General features: G+C 41.4%; 1 protein-coding gene across 1 annotated transcript in view; it reads left to right on the forward strand.

The window, feature by feature from the left end:
• Positions 1-18420, forward strand: part of LOC136865870 (zinc metalloproteinase nas-13) — a 67719-nt gene that overhangs the window by 33519 nt on the left and 15780 nt on the right. The window contains exons 3-5 of the mRNA XM_067142436.2: positions 5467-5621; positions 8409-8568; positions 9143-9276. Of these exons, the coding sequence (XP_066998537.1) occupies positions 5467-5621; positions 8409-8568; positions 9143-9276 (449 nt within the window). The remainder of the gene's footprint in view (positions 1-5466; positions 5622-8408; positions 8569-9142; positions 9277-18420) is intronic.

Here is an 18420-nt window from a genome sequence, read left to right on the forward strand (position 1 = left end):
CTAGGCCATCCATAAAGTATTGTGGTAAATAATAATAATAATAATAATAATAATAATAATAATAATAATAATAATAATAATAATAATAATAATGTTACGTTTGGTGTAAAACGAAGAGTGGGTCAGACCTTCCTCAATGGAATCTGATATGAAGGTATGCTAGGCCAAAGTATTGTGGTTTGAAACACGACTTTGCAGAGGGAGGGGTGAGTATTACCCTTCACTCATCTTGTAGGTGGAAGTCAGTCATGTCACCATAAGTATATAATTAGGGAAAGTCGGTTGAAATCGGTAGATGCAGAGTGGGTCTCAGCCCATAAGTGGCCACGGCTGGTCCTGCCAACCGAACAGAGGAGGGATGGCAATGGTTTTTTCGAGGTTTCCATTCTCCTGCACTAAGGCGAATGCTGGGACAGTTCCTAGTATAGGCCACGGCCGCCAACCCCCTCACCTTCTCCGAGCATCTCCTTCACCGTAACAAATCTCCCGGCTTGAGAGACGGCGTCACCGTCTAAGAGGCTCGCTTCCCCCTTCAGGGAAGGAATTTAAACAATTTACTGGTAGTAGTACAGAGGTTAACCCTGGATAAGGTGGGGCCGTTAGACATTTCGATACCAACCTAAATCGCCGTTTCTGTTTGGGGCACATATTTTTACGAGTCTTAATTGAGCAAGCAGAGAGTACGGATGTGCTGAGTGAGTGCTGAGGAATGGGGAACACCTTGCAACAACATACGGCTGCGATAGGAAGTTGGCAGAGCAGATGGAAGAGTAAAGAGGTAAAGAATATGAAGTCTGTGAAAAGGAATATTGGTAGCGCTGCTTGTGGCAGTGGGGGTGGCAGTGTGTAGATGAATCCAGGTCCAGGACCAGTGGGCTCTCTTAGATGGGAAGAAACTGGGGCATGCCAAACGGAGCAAGTAAGGTAGTTGATAAAGGAGCGGTATAAGGATATAAAGCATTGCATCAAAGAGGAAATGAAAGAGCTAAAGTTGAAAATGGAGAACGATAAAGAAGAGATAGAAATACCGAGAAAGAAGAAAAAGGTGAAGGGAGAAGGAGCTAATTGTGATCAAGAAAGAAGAAGGAAGAATATTTTTATTTATGGAGTGTAAGAAGGTGCAAGAGAAAAGAATGTTGATCTCTAGCGTCACTGACTTCCGGGAATTACAACAGTAGATCTACGTAAAGTACCAACTTTCCATATTAGGTCATACTTCGAAATTCTTTCTAATTATGAATCCGTATTCAGTTTACCTTTATTAATTTTATTCGCAAAGTTACTCTGTATAGCACCTCCCATAATATAATGTCGACATGTCTGCTTCTACCCGGCGAATTTTATCATTGGCCCGTAACTAAGCGGGAGTTTGAAATCTAGTATTATTTCCCCTTGTTGCCAACTGTAGCCTTCAAACATGTCTCATGCGTTGGATTTTCCATGACGGCATTTCCATGAACTCCTATGTGCTCTATTTTCCTTTTTCGCAATATCGGCCGGTCCGGACGCAATGTATGTTTTTCCTTCGGTTCGGAAATAACCACATTCTAGTTCCATTTTCATAAGAGTTCTCGGAACACCAATTTTGCTGGCAATGGTTTCCTTCTCATGTCTTAACCCTTATGGAGACAGGAGTCTGAATTGATGTCACAACACCTTACGAACTGGCCGGTAGGCCTACACTGTACGATGTATTATATTTCTGCTTAGCGTACATGAAATGTATTCCTTGATAAAATAATTGAATGACGCAGCCTATACCCCCACCAGGGTACATTATATACCTGAGGAGAATTGGGATGGGGAGTGACAAGAAAGGAGGGGTGGAGAAAAGGGTATGAGACTTACTAAATATAAATGGACACAGAGGAGGTAAAAGTGAAACTACTGTAGATAACTATTTAGAAAAGGATTTCCAAATTATTAAGTTAGGTTGTAAAGTAGCTTTGAGATATAATAATGTGGATAGGGCTATAGAGCTACTAGCATACCCCTTTAAGAGTGTAGCAGAGGTAAAAGAAACATAGGGGGAAAAGAAAGAAATTCCTCAGTGCAAGGAATTGAGGAAAGTGGTCATGAGGGCGCTATGAAAGTTCACGTAGCATGGGGGAATAGAAGAGAGGGAATTTTTTTAGGCTGAGTAGGCTAAGTAGAAAGGACATGTTATGGAATTAGGAACAAACAAAGGCGATTTTTAGGGAGTGTAAAAACAAGCAAGGAGAGAAGGTATGGGAGAGAATCAACAAAATTAACAGGGGAGAGAAGAGTTATGTAAAACTTTAAATTGACTATGAAACATGGGTGGAACATTTTCGTAAACTGTTAGGAGGGAAGAATGGGTGGAAGGAAGAGAAAGAGGCTAAGGACGCGGAGTGAGAAAGTAATAGGGAGTTATGAGTTGGATAAAGAAAATCAGGGGAAGAGATGTAGGAGGTGCTAGGAAAAGCGAAAAATAGGACTGCAGGAGTGGGAATGGAATAACACATGCATTTTGGAAAGAAGCTGCACAACATAGCCTGATGAGGGAGAGTATATTGAAATTATTTGACAAGGTGTTCGAAGGTGCCAAATGCAGATCAGTATTGATTGGAGTGGAGGGAATAAGAAGAATAATAGTAAAGTTTAACCAAGACTATATATTCTTTCTACTTGAAAGATAACCAGAACAAAACTCAACATTGCAAAATATGGTAAAGTATAAAGACTGTTTTGAATAAAAATAATGTATCATATGTACTATTTATAAAAAGAAAGGAGTAAGGAATAATACTAGTAATTACAGGGGCATAAATTTATTAGACGCATTGAGTAAGGTGTACATGGGCATATTAGCGAACAGGTTCAGAAACTGGGCGGAAGAGTTTTCCATACTGTCGATTTACCAGAGTGGTTTTAAGAAGGGATGGATGACGATGCATACTATAATGATAGTTAAGACAATAATTGATAAATGTTTGAGGAAGGAAGGAAGAAATGTGTATGTAGCAGCGTTGGATTTTGAAAAGGTCTTTGATGCAGTGAGTAGGAGGGCGCTGCTTGAAAGATTGGGTAGGATGGGAATTTCAAAAACGATAAGACGATAAAACGAATAAACGATAAGACGCGCGATTGAGGCCATATATGAGGAAGTGTATTGTAGCGTTAGAATAGACGAAGTTAACCAAAACAAAACTCAACATGCACAATATGGTAAAGTATAAAGCTAATGTTTTGAATAAAAGTAATGTATCATATGTACTATTTATAAAAAGAAAGGAGTAAGGAATAGGAAACAACAGATAGACAATCTGCCACATGGGCGACTGCCCTAAATGCAGATCAGTATTGATTGATTGATTGGGGTTGTAAGTGGTTTAATTGAACTAAATATAGGTTTAAGAAAGGTTGTAAATTGTCTCCAATTCTATTTTTGATATTTATAAATTACATGTTAGGTGGGCATGTGGAGGAGAAGTGAGCTTGTTCCATATTAGGAGAACAAGAAATCCCAGGTTTGATATTTGCAGATGATGTTTTATTGATAACGCTGTCAGAAGGGAGTTTGCAAAAAAGAAAGTAAAAGTGAGGTATCAGAGTATTCTAGTAAATGGTCGCTGAGAATAAATAGTAATAAGAGAAAGGTGATGGTATGCAGTAAATGTAGGAAAAGGAAGACAAAGGTGAAATGGGTGATAAGAGTAGAGAAAATATAGGAGACTGATAAACTAGAGTATTTAGGTGTTTGAAGTAGGAATGGTAAATGGTCCGACCAAATTAAGCAAGCAAAGTGGAGGGGGTTAGCAGCACTTTCAGGTATAAGAACATTCGAAAATAAATTCCCGGGTATCGATTATAATACTGGTGTTTAAAGCCGTGGTAATAAGTAGGGTGTTATATGGAGTAGGAGTATGGGGAGTTGAAAAGGAACGTATTACACTAAATCAGATAGTCAGAAGATTTAGTAAAATGTGATGGGCCTTCCCAATTGCACGGCTAAAGCAATGGTTAGAGTTATGTGTAAGAAATACTCCATGTTATGAAGAGAGTGTTGAGTTATTGGAGACGATTAGAAATGGCGTAGCCTACACCTGTAGACAGCTTACCAGCACCAAAATAAGAGTAAGTATGGGGATTACTGGATAGATAAGGTTAAAAGTATTATTGATAGGTTGGGTTCAGGAAGCTATTGGGGGAAGGAGTGGGAAAGGGGGAATGAAGTGTGTTGGAGGAATACTATAAAAAGGATTAAAGATATTCAAGCACAGGTGTTGGAGGCTGACTGCAGGAAGCGAGCGACCCTAACCATGTTTAATAGAATTAATCAAGTAGTTAATATAAGACGAGGAAGTGTGAATAGGTTAGAGAGAATAAGACTAGGTGGATGACGGGTATATATGAATAAGGGATGGACAAGAATGAAAGACAATTCGATATGTACGTATATTGTGCGGAGAAGATTTTCACTTGTTAATAATGTGCAAGGGAACTCGAATGGAGAGAGTGAAATACATGAGTGAGGAACAATTAAAAGACGTGAACCAGCCAGGTAACGAACAGAAGATCATAGAATGGGTAGTGAAAGAATGGAAAAACACAGGGAATAGAAGTAAGTAAGATGCGGTTAGAAAACGTTGTATACAGATTTTAAAGGAAGTGGAATTTAAAAGTAATGGGGATTATGTAGAAATAAGGTAGTTAGTGTGTTGTATACTTATTTTTATTGCCGTAGATTCTTTCTGTTGTAAGTAGAAAGTAAATATGATGAGGTACGCAGATCAGCAGCAGAGTACAAGGTCTCCCCGCACGATGGGCTAGCCGCGTGGGGGAGGAAGAGAGTGCGTCAGAGTTGGTGTCCTCGGTCAGTGCTCAGCTGCCTGACTCTGCGTAATAGGCGTTAGGTCAGGTCGTGAACGATTGGTTATCTGTGGAAGGAAGTGAAAGAAGAGTGGGGGGCCTGAGTAAGCAAAGGACGGTCACGTACGGAAGAATGATTGCAAGGGTGGAATAAGAGCAGATGCCCGAGATCGCAGATCATCCGCGACGGAGGGTAGGAGGGAACACCAACGCTGACACACGCCTAGAGTGAGGGGACATTTTAGTTAGCCTTTTATTTGATATTTTATTACACTGTTATTTTTTATCTGCATTTTCCCCAGACAGATCCATTAGGTTGTGAAACTGTACAGCTCTGGAGAAAATAAAGGTGTATGTATGTATGTATGTACGTACATTTTTTACTAACAAAGTGTACATGCTCACTAGATGTTATGTGGAACTTCGAGTGATATCTATAACATTGTGATTTTGTGACCCGAAGTTGGATAGGTTCCTCGTTAGTTGGTAGTTATTCCACAGACTCAGTCATGTGTGTACGTCTGTAAACTAACTGAAATAACGATCATACTTTAAGTAATGTTATTATTTACCATTTTGCAGCTTAGTTTAGTAAACGACGGGCTGATCTATTGTCGTTTTATCTCTATATAGCCAAGGAGCAAGCAGATTTCATCAACGCTACCCTAGAAGAGTACAACAAGCGTACATGCATCACAATACGTCCGGCCGTGTCCACAGACGTGAATCTGGTGAACGTTACGGGCAATACTGACGGCTGCTACTCGCATGTTGGCTTAAAAGGAGGGGTGAGTGCTCATCTATTCTGCTTCATATTGAGCTGAAAGAGTTTTCTGAATGTATTGACGAACATAAAAGAGAGAAATCGCTGTATTGTTACTGTTGATATCACTAAACTTAACACTGACACATACATGCAGATAATGCAGCCATCCTTTAAAATATCTCTATATTCTTTAATATGTCACTAAGTTATTTAAATATCAGGTTGCTTCTGTTCCAATATTAATGTTTCTGCCGTCAGAGCACTGACTCAGTTCTAATGAGAAATTATACACATAAATAACTAAGCTCACTTTACAGGATTAAGAATTTAAAATCCTGAACCAACTTTATAAATGAACGAATTCTTGAGCCTTAACCCATTAGTGCGTAGCGTCCGAAAAATCGGACGTCATAAAAGTAGGTAAAATTGTGTTATATTTATGCACGGTTTTAAGCCCACGATACTTTCCTGTGCTGCAGAAAGTCTGTAGCTAACAAGAACCAAAGATACATCGTTCTTTGTCCTTACCATTCATTGTTGAATCACACTTAATTGCGAGCATGGCGGCAAGATAGTACAGAGTTTTGCGCAACAGTCAAGATTTTTATTTATGAATTAACAAATATTTCCAATAATTGTCAACTTTGGTATGGACCATATTGTTGACACTCCTATCAAAGATGTCAAATATGTCTTATTATTCACATGACAGAGGCTTGTAAATATAGCTGTTCTGAAAATTGGACGCTATGCACAGGGAGTCCTACTGGCTCAGACATTTGCATTCCCTTACTAGTTTCATGGTGAGTGAAATATTGGAAGTTTTGGAGAAAAACCCGATATTTGGAGGGTAGCAGCACATCAAACCTGATGACAGGTGTGGATAATGATGATAATGCCAGATGAGTACGAGGGTAATCTAAATTACGTTGGTAGAAACCTACTTCTGAGTAAATGTGAAGGGCAAATTGCTTGAATAAAATATGAAAGAGGGAAGGCTACGTACAGTGGTCGTCAAAATATTACTGAAAGATTACAGGTGGAACTGAAAAACCAGAAAACCACACAAAAGGAATATGTTATACGAAAATAATGAGTGATACATAAGATCGGGCCAGTACCCCTGTTTCCGATATCCCTGATAGAAAATTCGAAAGCATTAGTGGGTCAAATTGTAACACAAAAGGAGCAACTCCAAAGTGGACAATATTTGGTGACTGACTGTTTTGCTGTCTGATCCCCTCCACCCCCCCCCCCCATAAGATGATGTGGAAAATTTATTAAATTCTGCTAGACTTCTTTCTTTGCCAGTGGCTATAGGATACCTTTTCACCTTTCCAAGCGTATACAGCAATGTAAAATGAAATGCAAATAATTTGGACTTGGAGGAAGTGAGGTCCTGCCTCTCATTGATGCGGGTGGAACTGAATCAAACTTGGGGCATACAATATTCTTTGTCAACTACTTTACATTCCTGAAATTGGTAAGATATCTGGCTTCAAAGAAAATAAGTGCAACAGGGACATTTCAAGAAAGCCAGACAGAGAAGTGCCCCCTTCAAAGAGAGGCAGACGGGAAAAAGAAGGTGAACATATGACTGCAGGAGTTTTGGTGGTGCGTTGCTGGTGCACTGGAATGACAACAGTGTTGCCACTGCTGGTACGAACTACAAAGGAACATCAAAGAGGTCCAGCATAAAAAATATGGAAAGTGTCCGTACCGCAATGAAAGCTGTTCAAGTCCTATAGTGTCTGACTCGTTGGCTGAATGGTCAGCGTACTGGCCTTAGGTTCAGAGGGTCCCAGGTTCGATTCCAGGCCGGGTTAGGGATTTTAACCTTCATTGGCTAATTCCAATGGCCCGGAGCTGGGTGTCTGTGCTGTCCCCAACATTCCTGCAACTCACACACCACACATAACACTATCCTCCACCACAATAACACGCAGTTACCTACACATGGCAGATGCCGCCCACCCTCATCGGAGGGTCTGCCTTTCAAGGGCTGCACTTGGCTAAAAATAGCCACACGAAATTATTATTAAGTCCTATAGTGGCATCCGAAGAGTGGATCAGCTTGACCACTTTGGATTTCATCTGAAATGCTTCTGTGGATATCATAATCGGTAAATACATAACCGTAAATAGTGTATACAGTATTGTGATAAGTCTTCAGTGGAAATTGTAGATCTACTTTACAGTGTAAATTGGATAAGATAACCCAACTCTGTAACACAACCTAGCTTGCAACATTATTGTACAATATAATGCTGAGTAACTAGTGTTGTTGTACTGACCTGAGTGCATAGCGTCCGATATATCGGATGGCCTGTGTAAATAAAACTATCACTCGTATGAACTCTCTGATTGTTGGAACGTATTCCTGCAATTATTAAGAGTGGAAATGTGTAAATTGAAATGAACACAAACAATTAACTTTATGCATCCATAATGATTGATGCAAAAGTTTTTTGAGATAATATCCTTAGTCTCATGAAAATGGAAATCCTGGGAAGTAGCCATCGAAAAATTACTGCAAAATGTAAATAACAATTTGGTATCGTTAGTGCTTTTCCAGAAAGGTTGAAAAATTGTAAGAAAAAATTAGCTCATTGTGAATCCGTGGCTGACAATGAACTGTGGTATTTTTCAACCGACTTACGTTAGAGGCGCTTCAAACCATACAAATTGCTAGTCAACAGCCTTCGCTTTCGTCACTCCAGAATCAACCAGTACGTCATTTTGTAAAGTCAAAGATAACGAGAAAATTACATAGTAAAGCTATAATAAATCACGTCTCACATTGTTACAGGTTCAGACCTTGAATTTGTCTCCTAACAAACCAAACAGTGGGTGTTTCCGCAAAGGTACTATCCTCCACGAGTTCCTTCATGCTCTGGGCTTCTACCACATGCAGAGTGCTCCAGATAGAGACAATTACGTCACCGTCGTCTGGGGTAACATCTTAACAGGTAAGGATGTTGCTCTTTGTATTGTTTTCAAGAAGGATTGGAAGACTGGCGCGTTCAATTACGGATCTGTAACACACTAGACTTCAAGGTTTTCTACGTGGCAGAGTGGATGGACTAGAAGAAATATTGAGTGGGCTAGTGTTTAGGTCTACTTCTATCATTGTGCCAGTATAAATCTTTGGATATCAAAGTACCAATTATTATCGAGATAGAACGTTAGCTTTCAAAACAATTACCCGCTAAATACAATGTTTACTATCGGAAAAATATTTCCGTATTCAAGACGCATCCCTTTTTCTTCTACCCAATATTAATATAAATGCACATCATTTGCTTTGGCAATACGATAATAGAACTGGCAATCTTAATTTCATTAATTCACCATGAAGAATAGAATCTAAAACTGTTGGTATCTGACAGCTTTTCAAAAAAGGTAGACTATTCACTACGGATTATTTTGTTTTCAATTTCGTTCACAAATATGGCTGTTTATTTAGATGGCTTACTTTTACAATTTTGATAACATTTTGAAGGTAATTTTTATAATATGGTCTAAAGTGTGTGTACTTTACAGGACATGAACACAACTTCAAAAAGTATGGCACAGACACTGTTACTGAGTACGGTGTTGAGTATGACTACAACAGTGTGATGCACTATTCGGCGTACGCTTTCTCAAAGAACGGCAACAAGACTATTGTACCGTTGGTGAGTATTTTCAGCACAGACTCTCATGCTCTTCCTTAATTTGTGACTTCTGCTACTACTACTACTACTATTACTACTACCTCCGTCACCCTTACCTAGGGAGCTCCTGGTTCGGACTGTGGAGCATTGACCTCCTTCCACTACTCGTTGTCAAACAGTCCTACTGTCCGTAAAACAAAGACCGGTTGTTTGGTATTAGAAATTCCTCTCAGCCACAACCACATTTCAAACTCTCCATATCCAAGTCGCACCTTCTAAGCTTCCACTTAACACCGGAAGTTTAGAATAAAATAAGTCGCAGAAACAGGCAACATTCCAACCAGCAGTCTTGGGACATAGGACCTAACGGTCGGTGGTCCCACCATCCCCTTTTGTGCCCTTCAGGGGCATACAAGGGAGTCGCAGAGCGAGTTAATTTCAGTTCACCTCCCTGGGGAGACAGGTAATGTGCGTCGCTTCTGTTCTGATCCGCTTTGACGCTTGATGTAGGCTATCATTACCATTTTATACTTAACTGCCAAGTTTCACTAAAAGAACTGAAATGATCCGATACTTCGAAGGATGAAGGTAAGGGCAGAAGAAAGGGGAGGGCCACGAAGAGCATGAAATTGAAAGACTCCCTAGGCCTCACAAAGGCCTAATACCGGCGGGGTCGGAAAAGAACGAGAGCTGACGATGGGAGGTCGGATAGGAAAGATGAAAGTGAGGAACATGTCATAAGTAAGTGGAATCAATGACAGACTCAGTTAGGGGAACTGTGGTCGCCAACCCACGCTCCAAAGTTCAGAGCCCCTTTTCCCACTTTGAGTCGCCTCTTACGACAGGTAGCGATACCGTGGATGTACTCTACCGCCCCCATTCACAGGGCACTCCTGCTTTGATAGGTGGTAAGATTGACAGGAAGATCACTTGATACCCTCCGGTTGCTTGGTTTAATGGTCAGCGTCGCGGCCTATGGATCAGAGCAGAGGTGCACACTCTGGGCATTCCGTCCAGCGGCCCCCAGCACTGGAAACGGGTGGGCAGGCAGGCGATGAGCGTATGCTATTCAGTCACAGTGACGTTGTGGTTACGTCACAGGCCATGAAGGTTAGGCCAAGACCAACTCCAATCCTCAGACCTTAATGCTACTCTCGATCGTTTAAAGATGGCGAATCGAGTAGCCGGGCATGTTGGAACGAACTTTGACAATAAATGTTAGTTTTTTTTGTAGAATGTAAGTGTGTGAGTGTATTTATATGAGTCAGTGGGCACATGGGATCTGTAATTATACGCAGTAATGTGATAATGTGTGTGTTTTTATCGTGTTGTGAACCAGGTTTAAGTCAACTACGGAAGTGCCTCTCATACAACTATTCTTAAATTTTCTCCAAAATGAAATGAAATGGCGTATGGCTTTTAGTGCCGTGAGTGTCCGAGGACATGTTCAGCTCACCAGGTGCAGGTCTTTTGATTTGACACCCGTAAGCGACCTGCACGTCGTGATGAGGATGAAATGATGATGAAGACGACACATACACCCAGCCCCCGTGCCAGCGAAATTAACCAACGATGGTTACAATTCCCGACCCTGCCGGGAATCGAACCCGGAACCCCTGTGACCAAAGGCCAGCACGCTAACCATTTAGCCATGGAGGCGGACTTCTCAGAAATAAATCATTAAGAGAGAAATGGATTAGGAATATTTTTTTTGCTACTTGTTTTACGTCGCACTGACACAGATAGGTCTTATGGCGACGATGGTACAGGAAAGGGCTAGGAGTGGGAAGGAAGCGGCCGTGGCCTTAATTAAGGCACAGCCCCAGCATTTGCCTGGTGTGAAAAAGGGAAACCACGGAAAACCATCTTCAGGGCTGCCGACAGTGGGGTTCGAACCTACTATCTCCTGAATACTGGATACTGGCCGCACTTAAGCGACTGCAGCTATCGAGCTCGGTGATTAGGATTATACATCGTGATTAGTTTGAAGTCGATGACAAAACTGTAGTGTGCATACATCATTTTGAGAATAAGTCTGAGGTTAGGGAAGACTTCTCTCTGATTCCAAACTGTGAACCTATTCGTGTTCCTCGCAAAATATTATTTTAGTGAGATTATAATTAATTTTGTGACATTCCGTCAGTGTCTATGTACTTCAGAGTGTCGAGTGAATCTGATGCAAGTGTATTTTACAATAATCTGTGCTTGCTTGCGGAAATGTTTGGCTAGACCCTGTAGGGGTATGTCCTATAGCAAAACTTATAAGTGTGAGAGATGGAGCAATCTGTATACTGTTACACTGAAGAAACAGTGACTTGGAGGGATTAGCCAGATATTTAACGTAGGTTTTACACTATCAACACCTTCCGATCCATGTTGTTGTTATCAGTTATCAAGCACGTTACAATGAACTCAAGCTCGTCCATGTTGTTAAATATCAATATTTAATCAATAGAGTTTTTGCACCAGTGGCGGCGCGTGAATAAAACATCTGGGAGTTCACTACAATAAAGAATAACGATCCAAATTTAATGCTACTTGATGTTTACATCGATGAAAAACAATGACATTGTTTGTCTAGAAAGGTGACTTTCCGTTGAAGGCACATAGCTGCAGCTCGAAGAAATTACTAAAACTATGAGAAATGAAAGACAGAGTATATAAGATGTAATTACCTTAAGCTGATCTAGTTTCGTCTGAAGTTGAAGACGTTGCTGGCGTTGGTATAACAGCTGTCGTCTGTGTGTACAGGAAATCCATCCGCCTTACCTTCCTGGTGGCGAATAAGTCCTTTACCTTCTCCTTAACATCGACTATTTATGGGTCATCAACTTTTCGATGGACAACATAGCGAGAGCAGACAGTCTTTCCTCTTCCATTGTACTTCTCAGGAATGTCTTAATCGCCTTAAAGTAGGAAAACATATTTCTAATTCAGAATTAATCATGGGGGCAGTAATAATTCATTTCAAAGGTTTCATCACTTCTCCGAAAGGTTCTTTGAGATTGTTCTCTATAAAAAAAAAAGGAAGTCAGTTGCATTTTGCATTGTTAATTTCTTTAAAATCACTTCTTGAGCAAATCATCTACAGTTCTGTTTTCAGTTTATTTTTGTCAAGGAAAGGATAGGATGGTATAATATACGCAAGATTATCCTTTCGAAAATTATTTGGGAAGATGGGAAGAATTGGTGGTCAGAGAAGATGGAGGCCAGTAAGTGGTTGGAGAAGTTGAACCTCTCTTTGCTGTGATCCATAATCACGTCACACACCTCCTTTGCCGCAGTGTTCCTCGAGTAATAACTATTTTCGCATCTTCTTTTCCCTCTTTTGTCTTCCTGTACATCTTCCTTCACAACGATGCTGTCAATATTGTCCCTCACTTTCGAAATTGCCGTTTCAAAGGAGCTTACTGTACTTCGCACTGAAACAGGGCTAGCAGAACGCTTTCGTAGTTCGTTGTATAGAATGTCCACGTGAGGCACAACCCAGTAAAAGAATTCTAACCAAAAAGTAAGCGTTGGCTGTTGTATTTTCAGACGCAGTCCATGTTCTTGGTTCATAGTACCTGTTTGTCTGCTCGTGTTTTCAAATTTCTCCAGGTGTTCCAGTATTGCTTCCTTATGTTTATGGAATGTAAGAACATATTATCTTCGTTTAAAGTACTATCTCGTAGCTGAGCCCTGCGGAACTCTTCTGCCCACAGCCTCATCAAGAATGGCCAATCTCTGAGGCGAATGAGAAAAATTGCTGGAATCTCCACAATGGTGGCAAAGAACAATCGCACTTCTTTGTTGTAGCTAGCAGCCTGGCCACAATAAAATTCAATTGATGGGCGTAACAGTGCACACAGTAAGCAAATGGGTAGTCTTGTCTTGCAATTGTTTGTAGGAGTGTCGGCCGCTCGTAACATTGGCACCATCGTAACTTTGTGCAGTCCAACTACTTCAGTGAGGAGCCCTTTTATACAATCGGCTAATGAGCAGGCGTCGTTTCCTGCTGGGTTTAAGAAAGTCCAGACATATCAACAGTCTCCCCATTCGGTAATACATATCGAAGTCAATGACTAACTGACACTTTGAAGACACATCACATGTTACATCTGCTTTCAGGGAGACAGAGTCTACAGTAGCTACTTCAGCTAAAATATTCTCGCAGCACACATGTAACATGCATTCCAGAATGTCGTTTTGAATGTCTTTCCATGCATCCTTGAAGACTGTATCACTGTTGAAATGATTCCTAGCAACGTTATCCAATGCCGAAGTAAAATTAATGAGTCTTCTGAATGCGCCTGGATGGTTTGAATCGAGTGTTTCGTCATTACCTCTTAAAACAAGTTCAAATTCACCACAGAACTTTACGCAGTCAATATTCTTCGAGAGAACGTACCTACTTTTCTGACTCTATCATTATGCCTTTCAATATTCTTTGTGAAAGTGCTACTTGGCTGCTGCCTAATATGTTTTCACCAGAACTGAAAAATTCAAACGTGGAATCTTATGTGTAATAGATGCTTCGTGCTTATTGATCATTTGTGTTAAATGGATGAAATCTGATACCCCTGTTCTTATCCTATTCGTGTCCTTACCCTTAGGAAAAAGCAAGCACGAGAAACAGGAAAGCCTATCGCAACCACATAGCGAAGTATACCTCTCGTAAATCTGTTTCTTAAATGTTATACAAACATCCTTTCCCCCTACTAGTTTGCTTCTGAATAGGGTTCTGGGAGGGAAAAGGACTGTCAAACTGCTTTGTTTTGCACTTTTCTTCTACGCCAAGTGTTGGACAGGTATTCTCTAGAAGAAACCGAACGGTATTAATTTTCACACTGATGAATACACGACACACGCGCCAACACACCGCCAAACTCCGCGATAACGAACGTCAGAGACAAAATAGCACTTCAATAAACACAGTCTTGTAAAGATATTTGCTACGGTACTTTTCAGGAGATGGTTATCTTGACGTATTTTGCTTTTATGAGCACTTATTACTAATTAAAACTTTACATTAATTACATAAACATAGGGTACGTACGGCTACTGATGTTATACAAATCGTAGTTACCAGAATATTCTGGTTCATTGTGGTTAATTATATCTAAAACGCAAAATCATGAAATTAAAGTCCCTTCAAAACGTGCTATATTGTGCAAATTTTAACCGCGCGCTTTTAGACAATATTTCGGCTAACTTCGGGCGTGTTCGATGTGCATCGTGTCTAGTGTTGACTTGAGGTGGTCCTTTTACAAGCGATAGTTTAGCTTTGTTCTCGGCTTACTCCCCTTGCCTCACACGTCCCTGCGCCCTGCGTACTCTCCTTACGTCCCACCGCCGCCCGCCTACAGTCCAGAAATTGAACCTTTTCGCTGGTACCGGAGAGCAACCGAGTCTTGATGTCAAAATTATCGCTCCGAGCGCAAATTTACTGACGTAATTAAAGAATTATGCACTTGATTAACCATTTTACTAAGAGTTATATATTTCTAAAGGGTTCACTGAACTACTGAACATGTATATTATCTGCGCACTTTTTAGTGATAGAATCTCGAAGATTGCCGAGGTCAACCGATTCAGCACTAGGAATAAGATTCGCATCGAGAAATGTTATATAATGTGTGTGTGACACAGTTGTTAGCTTAAGAAAACAAAGGTTTAGAAAATTCATACAGATCGATCATGTTATTGATTCAATTCAGATTTCATTTCCATTCAGTTCGCAGTACTAAGGGAACCGGGAGAGCTCACTCCTTACTCCTCAAAACCGTACACAAATCTATTGCTAAAAAGTGCGCAGATAATAGGTTGGACGGCGTAAGGTTGCACATGACAGCTGCGCACAGTGTTGGTCGCACTGCAATGGCGCACGAAGCGATGTTGCCACCGCAACAATATCTGATTGCACGTCACGTGAGTTATTTAAAAACATGGAAGACATGTTTTTGATGTCATCACGATGATACAAAATACAAACGAAATCCGTCGACAAAAATACTACTTTCAACTACTTTCAACTCACCGATTATTCATCACACAAAATGATAGGGATAAATATACTACGAAGTTGTCCGACTCGTTGGCTGAATGGTCAGCGTACTGGCCTTCGGTTCAGAGGGTCCCGGGTTCGATTCCCGGCCGGGTCGAGGATTTTAACCTTCATTGGTTAATTCCAATGGCTCGGACGCTGGGTATTTGTGCTGTCCCCAACATTCCTGCCACTCACACACCACACCTAACACTATCCTCCACCACAATAACACGCAATTTCCTACACATGGCAGATGCCTCCCACTCTCATCGGAGGATCTGCCTTACAAGGGCTGCACTCGGCTAGAAATAGCCACACGAAATTATTATTATTATTATTATTATTACTATTATTATTATTATTACGAAGTTCTTATTATCGCGATGTTAGAAAATACGGAAGAAATCGGCCGACAAGAATCTCACTTTAAATACACCAATAAATGTTAGAATAATGTACACCGGTGCTAACACAAAAGGTTTCAAGTAAAATCTATAAAATTTACGAAAATTTAGAGAATTTATTTTCATACCTGATTCACAAAGGTAGAGGCTCGATACACTCCAGATCACTGCTATCACTACCGTCGCCTTCGTTGTCATTGTCATAATCGTCTAGGCAGATCATCAACTCCTGACAGTCACTGATGATGCCATGTATTGCCATTTCCGAGTTAATGAATGTTGTGACACGGCTAACTTTCTTCATCCACAAAGCCGCATCCATTCGAGCAATACTCTCCCGGAACAGTCCTTCCACTTCAGTAATTGTGAAGGACTTGTTATTAGTGCGTACGTCATGTTTTACTTCACCCCATACCGTACCGTACCAACTGAATGAGGTCGAAGTGACAGTGGTACGGCGGCAACCTAATAATCTCGTGCCCTTGTTCCTTCGCTACCTCGTCGACTAATTTAGTCATACACATATGCTCTGGGATATTTCTTTACTGCAGCCATTCCACTAACAGTTCTTTACGGGCGCTCGAAGTAGGGGTCTTGTTCATTATTACGGAGTGGTAAGGTACATTGTCCATTACAATGACAGAAGTGACTGAGCTGTAATCATCGTACCGTGTCTTCGTATTGCATCAGCCTGGAAATAATTAATTCCTTTTACAGGAGATAGCTTAATTCGTTTCTTTCCCGGAGTGCTGTGAAACAAGTCTCTACTATCAGCCCCGTCTCCACTACTACTATTTCTTTTTTTGCTGGTTGTTTTACGTCGCACTGACACAGATAGGTCTTACGGCGACGATGGGACAGGAAAGGGCTAGGAGTGGGAAGGAAGCGGCCGTGGCCTTAATTAAGGTACAGCCCCAGCATTTGCCTGGTGTGAAAATGGGAAACCACGGCAAACCATTTTCAGGGCTGCCGACAGTGGAATTCGAACCTACTATCTCCCGAATACTGGATACTGGCCGCACTTAAGCGACTGCAGCTATCGAGCTCGGTCGAACTGCTATGTACCCCAGTCCCTTTTTACTTTTGTTTTTGGGGGCGAACACTTCTCTGAATAACAGTACGCTTTGCAAGCCCTAATGTTTGACATATACGTTCCACAACATGATCTGCAGGAACAGAGAGACAGCTATACAAGCGTACGAATATCCTCTCCATCTCGTAAAACTCGCGAGTTCTCTGCACTAATTGTAATGCCTGGCTATTAAGGGCCACTCCGCGGCGCAAAGAATTATCACTTCGCACTTCATGGCTATGTTGTCGTTTACGAGACATCACACTGCATTCGTTAAAATCAAATTTCACAATTATCTCACAATGAAAACAAAACTTTCATAAACGCGCGAATCACACCTGACCACGTGATAGCGGCGACAGACAAAACGGCAACACTTCAATATGGTAGTCAAGCTAGTTATAGATGGCACCACTAGACTACCCATATTGCCAAAAAAACAACCAACTGAAAATAGTTCGTATTTATTTTGTGGCTCGCTTAAACCTTATAACAGACCGAGCTCGATAGCTGCAGTCGCTTAAGTGCGTCCAGTATCCAGTATTCGGGAAATAGTAAATTCGAACCCCACTGTCGGCAGCCCTGAACATGGTTTTCCGTGGTTTCCCATTTTCACACCAGGCAAATGCTGGGGCTGTACCTTAATTAAGGCCACGGCCGCTTCCTTCCAATTCCTAGCCCTTCCCTGTCCCATCGTCGCCATAAGACCTATCTGTGTCAGTGCGAAGTGGGAAGGAAGCGGCCGTGGCCTTAATTAAGGTACAGCCCCAGCATTTGCCTGGTGCGAAAATGGGAAACCACGGAAAACCATTTTCAGGGCTGCCGACAGTGGGGTTCGAACCTACTATCTCCCGAATACTGGATACTGGCCGCGCTTAAGCGACTGCAGCTATCGAGCTCGGTAAACTGTATCTAAGATAAAAAGAAGTAGATTGGTGATTCTGATTGACGGATGACGTTCTTCATTTCATTTTTGTAGTGGTGCCAACATGACTTATACCGGGCGAGTTGGCCGTGCGCGTAGAGGCGCGCGGCTGTGAGCTTGCATCCGGGAGATAGTAGGTTCGAATCCCACTATTGGCAGCCCTGAAGATGGTTTTCCGTGGTTTCCCATTTTCACACCAGGCAAATGCTGGGGCTGTACCTTAATTAAGGCCACGGCCGCTTCCTTCCAACTCCTAGGCCTTTCCTATCCCATCGTCGCCATAAGACCTATCTGTGTCGGTGCGACGTAAAGCCCATAGCAAAAAAAAAAAAAAAAAGATTTACAACTGTCAAGTGCAACCTCGTGCCGGCCTACCTATAGAACGCGCCGCCATTGTTTTGCACACATGTTCCTTAATGGGTATAAACCTATTACATTTTTATTGACTGAACGTTTCATTACTAAGGTTACCATCATTATGTGAAGTGCTGCTATGCCATATGTCAACACTGCGTTAGCATTACAGGGCCGTTCATTGGGTTAACATAATCATGTCGGGTATACTTGGGCTGATTGGCTCAGATGGTTAAGTCGCTGGCCTTCTGACCCCCAACTTGGCAGGTTCGATCCTGAAGGTGCTCAAATACGACAGTCTCGTGTCGGTAGATTTACTGGCACCTAAAAGTACTCTTGCGGGACTGAATTCCGGCACTTCGGCTTCTCCGAAAACCGTAAA

The sequence above is a fragment of the Anabrus simplex genome, chromosome 1, assembly GCF_040414725.1.
Source record: "Anabrus simplex isolate iqAnaSimp1 chromosome 1, ASM4041472v1, whole genome shotgun sequence".
In the NCBI taxonomy this organism is placed as follows: domain Eukaryota; kingdom Metazoa; phylum Arthropoda; class Insecta; order Orthoptera; family Tettigoniidae; genus Anabrus; species Anabrus simplex.